The sequence below is a fragment of the Lactuca sativa genome, chromosome 4, assembly GCF_002870075.4.
Source record: "Lactuca sativa cultivar Salinas chromosome 4, Lsat_Salinas_v11, whole genome shotgun sequence".
NCBI classification, from domain to species: Eukaryota; Viridiplantae; Streptophyta; class Magnoliopsida; order Asterales; family Asteraceae; genus Lactuca; species Lactuca sativa.
The window spans coordinates 289,744,641-289,759,273 of NC_056626.2; the positions used below are offsets into that span (position 1 = coordinate 289,744,641).

The following is a 14,633-nucleotide window of genomic DNA, read 5'->3' on the forward strand; positions in this document are numbered from 1 at the left end:
CAATCTACTCAAGACGGTAAAAGAGAACAAATTGAGTCAACGAATGATAAAACACCTTCTTAGGTCATGAAATGGCAATATCGTTCTATATTGAACAAAATTATATTGACAATATGCTTATAGGTTGTAAATAAGAGCTTTTTTAGAATATTTTGAAGCTGAAAAGAAGCATCTTGGTACATTTATTTCTTTTTTATAAAATAAACTAATGTTTAAAATGTATTTAAATCTTGTCCTTATAATAAACTAATATTAAATATGTATTCAACTTTGGATCTGACATATAAATAAATAAAATATGTTGGTTTATGTGAAAAAATTACTTATGTTTGCTATGTGATAGAGATATTTTCAAGATAATATTCTCAAGTCCGTGTTCACAAGTGTCTAAACCATAGTAATAGAATAAGTATGCCCCAAGTTAATATTTAACTATATATTAAATATACGAAATATTTTTCGATATTGTCAAATTAAAGAAATTTAATGACACTTATCAAGATAAATATTTAGTTAAAATTATTTTAAAATCATTAAAAACGTGAAAAAAAAAAAAAAAAGGAGTAATAGAATCACACTGAATTAGATTAAGTTAACTTCTCTCATGTGGTGACTATGTGACCTCCCTTTTTGAAGGATCTAAAGAATCATATATAACAAGATAAAATTCCTACCCGTTACTATCCACACAAAATGACAAGAAAACAAGCAAAATCTACGTGAATAACTGTGCGTAAATTTTGGAGATATCAGCAGGCACAACTTCTTTCTTGCTCAGTTTCAGAAATTGTCGTGGGGATCCTTTCAAAATACCTACAAAAATATATGGTACCTCTAAGAATAAGAAAAAAAACTAGAAATGTAGTGAGAAAATGTTGAGAAAGATTACTAACATTTCATTCACATCAGGGTGTTCATGTTCACTTGCAATAGCTGTTTTTGCCACACAAAGGAATGCATCATCCACATTGTAATTCTCTTTCGCTGATGTCTCAAAGTAAGGTATGTTTCCGTTCATGGCACACCACTCTCTTGCTGTCTTCTCAGAAACCTTCATTAGAAATATGTTTAAGATCTAAGACTGTATTTAGTACAATGGACTAGACAAACTTTTCAACCTTTTTTCAATGATGAAATGACATTCTTGTCCTTTAGAGATATAGGGACTCATAATATGTCTCACCTTGTTCCATCATTTTATATGAGCAAATAACTCACATTTCAAAATAAATGTCAATACACTACAAAAACACTTTAAAAAGATTGTCGCCCAGGTGGGTGTGTGGACCTAATGATTTGTGATTTTAATCCCAAAAATAATATTAACATATAAGAAATACACTAAAAACTAAAAAATTAATATAAGTTATACTATATACTAATAAATGTTCTCCAAGCCTGGGTTTAGAAAATTTTCAATTCAAATGTTGGATCAAGTTGATAATTTTTCTATATGTATCCATCATTGGTTATGTTATGTAATATTCAATCTTGTGTTACAAATGGTGTCTAAAGGTAGTTTTAATTTTTGTAGATACTTACGGCTCGACTGCTACCACCGTCAGTGTCCACTTTGTTCCCAAGCAACACGAACGGGAATCTTTCAGGGTTAGTTGGATCTGCCTGTTTTAGAAACTCTTCATGCCATGTTTGAAGGGTTTCAAAGGTTTTCTGAATGTTGACATCGTAAACAAGAACACAACAATCAGCCCCTCTATAAAATGCAACTCCAAGGCTATGAAACCTCTCTTGACCAGCTGTGTCCCAAATCTACACATGATACGTTAAACTTAATTATATGAATGCATATTTAACTCGTATAACAACCTTTTGAGCTTTTCTTTAAATAAATTTGAACCATAAGCAAGTGGAGGATTCGAGTTTGCATGTGATCTGTGAATTATCCTATATAGCTGTGTAACTAAGAATGCTAATTTGAACTCAGTTAGCTAGGCTAACCAGTCTGGATAACACTCATTCTTACTTTTTAATAATTCCATTATTTCCATGCTTAATTAAGTATTATTATTTCTATATGTATTAATTACAAAAAATATCTTAATTGTTTTTTTTAAAGGGAAAAAGCAAATTGTGACAACTGATGACCTACTTGCAACGTGACGAGCTTCTCGTCAATATGCAACTCTTTCGTCACAAAATCGGCACCAATTGTCGACTTGTACTGTTTGTTGAACCTGTTATAAACGTATCTAATATGCAAGTTAATTTAAACTTACAACTTTTCAAAGTCATGACGATTGTCAACACTTCAAGCACTTTGTATAAATATTAATTATTAAACATTAATACGATATCATGATATATAACAGTTATATTTTTATTAGTTTAAGGATACCGATTCATCAAAGATGTCTTCCCAACCCTACAAAAAAACAACAAATCGATAACAATCACCAAAAAGAGAACAATGATTTAATATGAAATGAAAAAGCTCAGACTAATTAATCACTCTAATGGGAAGAAGAAATGATACGCACCCACTATCACCAAGAACAATGACCTTGAGCAACATCCGATCAGACATCAACATGGCCGGAGAAGTAAATCCTGCTGATGAATTGTTTACGATGTTTGCCGGAGATGTGTAAAGCTACCGGAGGAGGAAGCAACAAAGGGAAAACCAGTTGTCACCTGCCACGTTGTTGTTTGTTTCTTTCTCAATTCTCATTTCACTTGTTTCCTATTTATATAAACTTTTGTTGACATTTGACTTTTCAAAGTCAACAGAGATGGTTTTCAACATTTGACGTTTGATAATAATCATGTTTATTCTGTAAAATAATATGTTTAACTTCACATATACTACGAAGAAATTGTTTTACTATTTTTATACATTTCGATATTGAAAAAAAATACAATAAGTGCGTGAACGAATGATGATCTTAATTTATAACTTTGTTATAAGTTAACCATTGCATTATGGATAAAGACATGACAAGTTTAAATACCTTATAAGCCTTTATGTTTTGGATTACGTGTAATTTTCATGATTATTCAAACTTGGCTTTGAGGGTGAAATGTTAAAATGATATTAGAACAATGTCCTCGATCAATAAAAATACTAAATAATGAAGATGGAGTATCAAACAAATCATTTTTTAAAAAGCTTAAATTAATGGTCGTGCGAGGATTGAACTTCATTGTCTTGTGACACCAATCAATACAGGTAGATGACAGGTTACAAGTTTAAAGTGGTGCCACTTTTCACATTTAATTTAGGTTGGTGCTCTCTTAGCTCTTATTCACCTTCGATAACGTTCCTATTGGAAAACATTTTGTCTATTTTACTCTTTAGTTTTGGAGATAATAATATATTTCATATCCCACAGGCTTCAAAAGAAGAATGATTATGTTTTAGGAATTATATCATCTATTGTTTTTTATACTACTAGCATAAATAGTTGTATTATTTACTATTTGTTGAAATGTTTTCAAATAACTGTATCATATATTGTTTTTAGTTTATTTCTAAAGATTAATATTTTTTTTTAAACGGCAAATAATTTAAATATCTTTTTTGTCTGCGATTAAACCAAGGACCTCATAGTTAGTTGTTAAATTACAAACATTCGTATTAACCAAAGATGCTAGTCCCAACTTGTCATTACTACTTGTTTATGCTTACACTTGTTTCTCTTCTACTTAATGAACAAAAAAACCCTTCAAAACTGGTAAATTTATTACACCATTGTTTTTACACTATATTTTTCCCGTACATAAAAATCTTTATTTTGTAATTTATAAATAGTATATTCATTTTAATGATTTTAAATACAAAGAATATAAAATTCTCAACAACCGAAATATGAAACAGAATACAATACATGTTATTCTTATAAAGAGTCATTACAATGTTTGCTTAATGTGCAATGATTAATAATTTGATTGCGATTGTTTATCTATTTATTTTGCTTGCGCGATGCAATCACCCAAATGCAATATAATCAAACAGTCTTTTGATGGTTTATCGTTGATTGGTATTGAATTAAAAGCCTGATAGGTTAATAAAACATCTAACCATATTAGAACCACCATGTTGCATGTTTTTTTGTCTAAAATAGTTGTAATGTTTTGTGTTGGGAAAATATGATGAAATATCATGAAGTTCACCTTGATTAAAATTAGAATTGAAACATGATCTAAACTAGACACAAAATAAATGAGGTTGGGTAAAAAAGAGACTTCAATCGTTTTAATTAAACGGATTGATACAAAATAATAAAGAAAAAATTAATTAATTAATAGGTAAAGTTATGGTTGATAATTTCAGTTCAAATATTACTCGAAAATGACATATTTATTTATAAACAAGCCTTTTTAGTTCTTTTTTATAAACATGAAACCCCAACGACCAAAACAATATATAAAAAACACTTGGATTGAATTGCTTGCTAATGTGGGTGGAAATGATTTGGAGGCTGTTTTTTTTTCTTATAGAAAAACCTGTTCAAATATATTATGCGGCGCAACACACGCGTAAAGTTTGTCCTTTCGCATCAGTTTGTTTTTTGGAAGCCTCTAGATAATAAAATTAGTATGTCTGTTATGCATGAAGCAACATTTAACATGGTTCTTCAAACCTCTTTAGTTTTCATTTTTCTTTTCACGTAATTCTTTTTTAGAAATTCGATATACTTTGATTTTTTTTTAAACTTTAATTTACAGATTTGATACAGTTTTTTTATAGTTCCCATAATTTATTATAGCTTGATTTTTTTTAAAAACCTTTGACTTTTTAAATTTTTTACCATTTATTTTAACAATATTTTTAGTTTCGGTTCTATTTTTTTTAACATGTGTGATTTCTTTTACGAATTTTCTAAACATTGTTTGCAATATTTTCTTAGTTATTTATATATATTTTTTATTTTCTTTAAAATTAGTTTTTTAAAGATAAAAAATTGATAGCTTCTTTTACATTTTTAGATTATTTTTAGAAATTTTATATTTTTTTTTCTTTTGAGTATTCTTCCAATGTTTTAAGACTATAATTATTAAAAATTCCGGTGTTGAGAACTATTTTCGGTTAGTAAAATCAATTTATTTAAATTTATGTTTATTACAACAGTCTGCAAATGTTAAAAAACAAACAAACATCTTATTATAGCTTGCAACCGTTTGGTGCACTTCTTCTACTGTAGACTTCACGAATTTTCACTTTGAAAAAACAAACAGCGCCTTAGTAATGCAACTTAAGACATTGTTTTCATTTTTTTGTTCTTTCATATACTCAACAATTCCCTCAACCACTCGTTTCTACCAAATGGTTTGTAGTCTAGCGGTATCAGGTGTATTGGAAATGTGTCCTTCCTCTAAATGGTTGAGAGTTCAAGTCTCATAGTGGACAAAAGGTGTAGAATTATGAGTAGGCTTAATGGGTGTGTGTTTGTTGTTTTCTTTTAAAAAATCCTCCCCAACCCTTCCTATTTCACCTTATTTATTGTTTCAACCTGACATGACACGACATCTTTACAAGATATAAACCTACCATGGAAACTGACACGAACTTTACACAAAAATAAATGATTGATAAACACAACATGATGACTACATGATTCAGGTATTTTAATGTTCGACTTGAAACAAACCTGGCATGACACTGATGGGTTTTACATGTAATAATGTTGAAAAATTCTTATACTCTTAAGGGTACATGCAGCTCAATAGATCTATGTCATTAAACTATTGAAGTAACATACTATTAAACAACAAAACTTATAAACCCTAGATGAAATCGAAATTCACATTAAATGGAGGGTTACACACAGTGGCGGACGCAGAACATTTTCGTAGGGGTGGAACTAAATTTTTTTTCCAAATAAATCTATATTTGTAGTGTCATTCGTGTTTTAAGTCGGTGCACCCAATAGAAACAACATTAAAAAAAAACTCTAAAATTTTTTTTACACTACGTGCCGGCGTCGGAGCAGTGGCCCGGGACCCCTGGGACACCACTAAGGTCCGCCACTGGTTACACACCTTTTATAGATCCTAATCAAGTTAATCAAAGTCTTCTTGTATCCTTGGAAAACCTAGATCCAATAGTGTGCGGGCCTCTAATGGCTCACACCCAAAATGCAACAAACCCTAGGATTGAAGGGGAGAGGGGAGAGAGGAGGAGAATTTCGTTCTCCCCCTTTAGGTATGAGAAATCCACAAAAATTAGGTGCTCAATGGTCCTATTTATAGTCTAGATAACTTATGGACAAAACAAGATTTGAAGGATTAAAAAATAGATCTAATCTCAATCAAAATCCTTTCCTTATATACTATTAAGAGGCTTCTGGAAACCCTAAAAAGTGCTCCAAAATTGTCCATGACATGGACTATTTCAGAATTGCATCTTTTGTTCAACTATTGAACAATTACAAATCACTCATTGCACCTTTAGTTAAGTTCAATTAATCCTGAATTAATTCCAGATTAATTCTGATTAATAATTAATCAATTTTGACTATTTCTAATTAATTTATTATTAACATAATAAATTTTTGAATCACTAATTAACAATTTCTAATTAATATATTAATCACATAATATATTAACAAAACACTTTCTCTCTCTCTCTCTCTCTCTCTCTCTCTCTCTCTCTCTTTCTCTCTCTCTCTCTCTCTCTCTCTCTCTCTCCTTTGATTAATCTAAGTTATTTCCTTGTTATGAGGGCAACCCAAAATAGACTTTAGTTTTATTCATTAATATTATACCAATTTAGTTAGGACCTTAGACACTTAATCCAACAGTCTCAACTTGGATAAGTCGCTAACTGCAATTGCAAGTACAACTCCAAATACCCAGTAAAGAGTGTTTTCCAAAATGATTGCTAAACTCTAATTAGACGTTGGAATTAAGATAAGTGATAAGCTATCTCTTCGTTCTACAAGATAACATATAGACATGGATTAGAGTCAATCTCATTGTCCAGGATTTTATTTCTCGATTTCCTGATTTATGACGACTGAATTCAAACTACTAATTGAATACATCAATTTAGTTTGGGCTCGGTCAAGCACTTCAGGTGTCGGCAACAAATCATTGAGGGGCCCAAAGATATCGTGTTTCTTGTTAAGGCAAAAGGAACGATTAAACTTCAACTATATAATCATCAATTTCACTCAACAAATCATGCATGTAATTACACTTTATAACACCTAGTTACGAGAAGCATTGGTGTATGCCAATGCACAACATATTTGCAAAACATGAATTATATATCTCTGTTTGAAGAATAAAAGATATTATCATCTTAGAATTACTTGTGATTGAATCCATGAAGCAATCTATAGCCCTATGTTTGGCCAACACTCAAAATCTCTATTTTTAAAGTACTCTTGAATATGACAGCAATATGTATGCAATGTCCAATCCCTATGGACAATCTACAATCAATTTATGACTTAACAACTAAACTTGTCAACACTGCTCATGCCATTGCTCAATTTATGGTTTCACACTCTTTGAATATAAATAATTCTATACTAATTAATCACCACAACAATTACAAATTTATCTATGGTAAATAGTTCAGGTGACTTAACAACTAAACTTGTCAAAACTGCTCATGTCATTGCTCTTAGCATGTATATTGTAACGCCCGTAGATCCGGACTAGTCAATTTAGAGATAATAGGGGTCGAAAACAACTTTTCAACAAAAGATTATTTAGAATAAATAATCTTAACCAAGTTGTAGAATATGTCTCAAGGGTTCCGTACATATAAAGAACGCCGAAATCCGAGTTATAACGAAAAAGTTATGGTCCGTCGAAGTTTTACGGCAAAACTGGTACGACACCGGGAGACTTAAATAGCGAATTTTTGATAAAAGACTTTTTAGCCTTATTAATCTAAACAAAATTTATAGTATACGTTAAACTGAGAACGTCCATAAAAAGAACGTCCAAATCTGACTTCGTATGAGGAAGTTATGATTTTTCCAAATTTCAGCTTAGTAGTATGTAGCCCAAAGTTCGATTATGAGATCGAGTGATTTCTAGTCGAAACAATCTAAACGAGAATCAAAGATCTAGTCGATAGTAGTTCAATGGGAAATAGACTGACGAAAACGGACGTCAGATGAAGAAGTTATGAATTTCTAACTGAGTTTTCTTGCCCCTATCTATTAAAAATATAATAATAATAATAATAATAAATTCAAAATTAGCCGACGGAATCTAAATGAAAGTTGTAGAGCATAGTCTCACCTATGCGTGGATATAAAGAACGTCAAAAACAGAGATCATATGCGAAACATACGGATTTTAGAAGTTTGGAAATGCGGAGTACGCCCAGCGTACTCATGGTTCATGGTTTGGGTTGGGTCACGTTGCCCTACTCCACCACTCGAGTGCCTCGGGTCTGAAGTCGTGACGCATCCAATCCAATCCACCTAGTACGCCCAACGTATAGTTCGACGAAGCAGTACGCCACACGTACTCTGAGATTACGCCCAACATAATCCGATGCTCAGCACCCTATAAATAGAACTCGAGGGCTGCCGATTTTTTTTTTTGCTAATTTCCACTTCTTCACCCCTTTTTCTTTCTTCTACTTTGCGAGAAATACCCCCGAAGCCTCGATATCATCCCGACACCCGAAGCAAGTCCCGATGCTCCGAAGTTCCCAAGAAAATTATATTTTCAAGCCAAAACTCTGTCCGCGTGAAGCCTAGTTTTTGGAAGATATCCCGGTTATATCAAAAGAATAGTATTTGAAGAGCCGTAGTGCTGTCCGAGCATCGTCTAATCAAGTGAGTGTATAGTTACTTTCTTGTAACACATAAATATGAAGTGTTTGCTATGAAATATATGCTATGTGTTATATATTGTTTGTTTATTTGAGATGGGTATGGATTTGATGTTTTATACAAGTTTTAAATGATTAAAACTGTATGTGTATTTTATATCTACAAGATAAATGTTGGATAGAACATGGGTAGATGAAATCGTTGGTGTGAGATGAAAGATGTTATGAGTGAACCCTCGCGACTATGAGACGGAGTGCCTATAGTATTTAAACCCTGGCAACTATGAGACGTAGTACCTATAGTATAAACCCTGGCGACTATGAGACGTAGTACCTATAGTATCAACCCTGACGACTATGCGACGTAGTACTTATTGTATAAACCCTGGTGACTATGAGACGTAGTGCCTATTGTATAAACCCTAGTGACTCTGAGATGTAGTGCCTATTGTATAAACCCCGGCGACTATGAGACGTAGTGCTTATTGTATAAAGCTTGGCGACTATGTAACGTAGTGCCTATTGTATGAACCTTGGTAGCCATGGACTTTGGATAAATTCCTTAGGTCAATCCTTAGGAATGAATGAATGAAGGATTGTTGATTCTTAGGGTAAAACCTTAAGAAATAAAGAAGATAATGGGGGTGGGTAATTGGGTTGATTGTTTGATGATTAAATATAATAATTGTTGGGTTTTGAGCATTCTAACACTTCCTAAGTGTACATGCAACCCTAAATACCTTGGATCTATGTTTTCTCTATTATACATGCAAATAAGAACTTCCAAGGTATTATCCTAATCTAGCATACAAAACAATAATGTAACACGATAGAATACATACCTCTTTGATGTAGAAAGTCTTCATGAAGCTTGAGTGCTTAGTGCCCCAAGTGTGACACCTCAAATGGAATCACAATCATCAAAACACTTAGAATGACTTGAGAGAATTCTACACTCACCAAAATCGGCTAGCCCTTTCTTGAATACTACTAGTGGCCGATTTTTCCTCAATAATAAGATGCTTATATAGTTACACAATTAGGGTAAACTCTTAATTGTCATGGCTTTCCATTTCCTTGGATCCATGGGTACAAATACACCATGGAGCATCCATGGACCATCCTATGGGTTTTAGCCCAACTTGATTATCCATGGAGCATTAGCCCACTATACAAGTATGGATGATTTACACAATCAACCCATATATTTAATTAGTCTTCTTTTGATCACTTAATTAATCCTAGATTAATTCTTGATCAATACTAATTAAATAATCTTATTATTCTTATTATTAATATACTAGAACTTATAATATATTAATAACCATAAGTGTCTTATTTCTCTCATTCAAGTGCATGATGGTATGCAACCCAAATGGACCATGCCGGGTCGGGTCAAGTCTTACCAAATATAGTTATGGACTTAGACATTAATCCAACAGTCTCCCACTTGGATAAGTCTAAAACTATTATTGCGTATGACTTCAGGAACCCACCGGCAATCGTAGCTCTCAAAAGCTTCTGTCGAACTCTGACCTTGTAGATGAACTCTGACCTTTGTCAGTGACTTGTCCATTAGATAAGGGATCATATATTCCTCCATTCTAGATATCATATGGACTGAGACATGGATTATAATCATTCTCTCTGTCCATTTGTTGTTTCCCGATTTCCGATTTATGACAACTGACTAATTGAACAAATCAAATCAGTCCTGGCCCGGCCGAGCACTTCCATTTGTCATCATCAAATCATCGAGGGGCCCACAGATATCGCTTTTATCCCGAAGGTAAAAGGAACGGATAAACTTCGACTCATATGGCTTGTTCAACTACTTGTTGAATCATACACAAAAGCACGTTTTATAGCACAGAGTTACCAAATGCGGTTTCGTGCAATCAATGTACTATCAACTCATAGTAACAACTCATATCTCTAGGTTTGAAGAATATAAGATATTATCGTCTCATGATCACTCGTGATAAAATCCATGAAGTGATTCCAATGAGCGCGGGTTGAATCCAATACTCAGAACTTATGAGCACTCATGATTGTTGTAGCCTTGTCCAACACCTTAGACCTCTACAACCCATCATGACAGTCTTAATTCATATCTACTTCCAAAATATGACCGACTGTGGATGGTTTGAATAACTTAGTCATTCCGGAAGAATAACCTAGCTTATTTGGGAAGTCAAAACATGCAAAGTGAAACACAATAATAATTGAATCCAATATGGTATCAACTCTTTGAACATAAGTAAAACACCTTTTATTTATCACCATATGATTACACATTATTCATTGTATACTGTTTCAGCTATCAACTTTAATCTTGAATTTAAAACAACAGTTGTCCCATGCTCCAAGCATGTACACTATGTTTTTCTAAACACTAGTCATGCCACACACTAAGTATGCATACTATGTTTGTCTATGATCTTTACTTTGTGAACTAGATCCATTGAACATAACTTCAATGATTCTCTTTTCACACCCCCAAATCCTTACTGCAAATGCAAGAATTCCAAATTCATGCCATTTACTGAAATCTGTTAGATTCTAAACTTATATGCATTGATCCTCTTGTAACGATTATGCACAAAGTCACAAAGACTTGGCAACAATCATTACAGAGTATTCCAAAGGAGATCAACTCCTTGGAAATATCCTTCTTGCATTAAGTTTCCTTAATCTTACACAGATTGAAAATTCTAACTTTGAAACATTTCCAGATTCCATTTTGACTATCACTTCTGAACAAGAGTTGCCTCCTTACAGATTAAGTCAATATGGTCCTTCCAGAATTATCACTATACTTCCAACTGTCCTTGAGCAACCAATCTTTGGTAAACCTTAGATTGTCCTTGACAATTGTTTAATCCTTTTAGTCATATCTAGTTCTAAACCTTTTCCCTTCTTAATGCCCCAGGCATTTGGAAAATTTTAGAACGGATGATTATAGCACATGTAATCGATCCTATATCCGAAGCATATGGGACACGATTCATGATGTCTTACATAAAGACTAAACCAGTCTTTTGCTATAATATTTCCATTTCAATTTGCCAAGTTCTCATAATTCAGATTATGAAAAGGGATGCCGTAATCATAATCGAATTTTAGAACGCAAATAATGGACCCATATACAGAATTTCCTTATGTTGAGCCATTCCAACATGAAATTCATATATATCCTTGACTAAATGATTAAAACCTCATATCTAAACCTTATAGATTTGATATGAAGTATAATTTCCTCTCCCTTAATTATAGCAAAACAACTTTTTCCCAATTGAAACTTTTGTTTTCTATAATTAACATTGCTAACTTGCAATACTTATCATAATTATCATGCTCCCACTAACATGATGATTAATAGCATAACACTTATGCTCCCACTAGCTTTGACATGTACTCAGAAATCAGCTGACTTTCTTACCAAAGTTCAGATTTCTGATACTAGATTGTTTTGATAAGTCTTTATCAAAATCATACACCTTCCCTTAGATAGCACACTTGTGTATCTAAACAATTATGAAGAGGGATGCCGTAATCATAATGTTTAGACCTTTTTGCCACTTCTCACAAGTCCAGGTTAGTGTGCCGGTTAACCACACGCGCTCCACTAACGACTTTGAGAATGCAAATATCACAATTGCTATCTAGATAAAATCTACTTAGTGAAAGTGTTTCCTCACCATCATTTTCATGAATCAGAGAGAAACCTTATGACACTTAGATTTAATGGTGTATGTGTTCTTATCCATGTGAATTTGTCAAAACCATAATCATAAGACAAAGACAATGACAAATCCAAAACCATATGGATTGAACTTAATCTTAACTTCCTGCCACCTGGCAGCTCAAGGGCCTGCCATTGCTTCCAAGTTGTTATGCAACACATTGAGAACTCTAAGAACTCATATGCAAAGTCAACTTTAACTGGAATGGGCACAGAATATGTCAACACGATAGGTTATAAACCTCAAGTTGTGTGCTAGAGAAGAACTTCAGGTTTTATTCTTGATTAGTTCTTGAGACTTTCAAGACCTTTAAGACTCCCACTGTCCTCTTGACCTATAAGACTCCCTTGTCAAACATCCAAGAGATAGTGCGGATTCTAATCAAGAAAAACACTTTACCCAATTGGCCTAAGTTGGTCTTTGTTTTATCCAAAACATCACAACTTACCAATTTCAAATGTACAAGAGTAGAAAAATTTTACTCTTACATTTGACAAGTGTTTTAAACCTTCTTTAAGACATGTCACTCAAATTACAATCTTGGAGTATGACTCTAAGACTTGTATTGGAACGAAGTATGACTCATCTTCTTGATTAAACCACTTCAACAATTCAAGATCCCTCTTCTTAGTCATAAGAATGCACTAAGATTTCCTTAGAGAACTAATTGTGCTATGGTTTCTTAATCATTAAGATGATCACAAAAACTGATACTAAAGTACTCTCCCATCTTTTCAGATTTGAGAAACTTTTATCTTACTGCCTAAATTGATTCTTCTTATTCGCTCTGCCTTACATTGGAACCTTTTCCAATGTCTCAGAGTTACACTTAAGCTTGTAAGTATAATCATATTTACTGAACTTAAGTAAATCATGACGAATAGTCTTATCAAACTTTTTGTGGTGGACTTGACCAGTGCACAAGACTGTGTACTCGATCCCTTAGTCCTTTACTTGATTCACACATCCATGTGAACAAGTAATTAGTCTTAATTTTCCAAAACTTGAAAGTTCTCATTCATCATGCTATACAACTTGCATGATTCCAAGTTCCGGTCCAATTGAACCTTGGATGATGAGAATCTTTCCTTATTTGGTAAATTTAGACATTACCACAAATGAAAGAATCAATTTCATATTTCCACTCTTGCTCTTAACGGAATTATATAAGCAACAATTTTTCCTCAAATGCCATTGTAAGGATATTTTAAAATAAATAAAATCAAAAATTCTCTTTTATTTTAAAACTTTGCGGAAAAAAACTTATCCTTACAATCCATATGAGAACTTGTTGTTATCTATTCCTAGGCAATATCTCATAACTCCTAAGAAGTAGCTCAAGAATCTGATTTTTCAAACTATGCGATAGAAATCCATCTACGCGATCAGATTCAGCATATTCTTTCTTTAAGTTTCTTCACTTTTTTTTCCTTTGATTCTTAAAACATCGCCATGTGACCCAGTCACATCATGTATCAAGAATCTCAGAATAGAAACTTAACAGAGTTAGATAGTGGAATTTACCTGAAGTAGAGTCAAACTTATTGACTTTAACATCCTTAGGTAAATTTGGCAGCTTCGCAACCAATGCCCCTTCCTTTGGCAATATAAACATATGGACCCTTTGATAATGGTACACAGGACTATCACAGACTTAGCTTTTCTCTTTACCATTTGGTCAACCGAGTTGACTATAGCCGATCCCTTTCCATTGGGTAGAGAATGCTTTACTGGATATCCAATGTCATCATTGTCAATGTCCATAAAGTTTTAGGAAGTTGATCTTAGCAAATAGATAAGATCATTAAGGGTCTTGTCATAGTCTGTTTCATAGGTGTCCCAAAGGAACTCACTATGTGACTTAGAAAGTGATTGAACCACCAACTTTCTCAAGACTTTGACACCCAACTCTCCCGGCTTGTCAATATGTGACTACATCTCCAAGATGTGATCACACCTAGACCTTGCCTTGCCAATAGGGCTTGAGTGACCTTAAACTTTTCAAGAACTTGTGGGTTAGGGAGAATAGTTGGAGGAGGAGAAAGAAGTATGATATCCATGGGACATCATCTTCATTAGGAAACCTTGTTTCAAGAGATTTGGGAAGATCATAGGTGTCTAAACCA

General features: G+C 33.1%; 1 protein-coding gene across 1 annotated transcript; it reads right to left on the reverse strand.

The window, feature by feature from the left end:
• Positions 1 to 564: 564 nt before the first annotated feature.
• LOC111886635 (ras-related protein Rab7) lies at positions 565 to 2,693 on the reverse strand. Its single transcript, XM_023882892.3, has 6 exons — positions 2,499 to 2,693; positions 2,357 to 2,383; positions 2,111 to 2,210; positions 1,543 to 1,770; positions 894 to 1,051; positions 565 to 813 (listed from the first exon to the last, which is right to left on the reverse strand). The coding sequence occupies exons 1-6, from the start codon at positions 2,549 to 2,551 to the stop codon at positions 750 to 752; spliced, it is 630 nt and encodes a 209-aa protein (XP_023738660.1). The 5' UTR covers positions 2,552 to 2,693; the 3' UTR covers positions 565 to 749.
• Between the last annotated feature and the right edge of the window lie 11,940 nt (positions 2,694 to 14,633).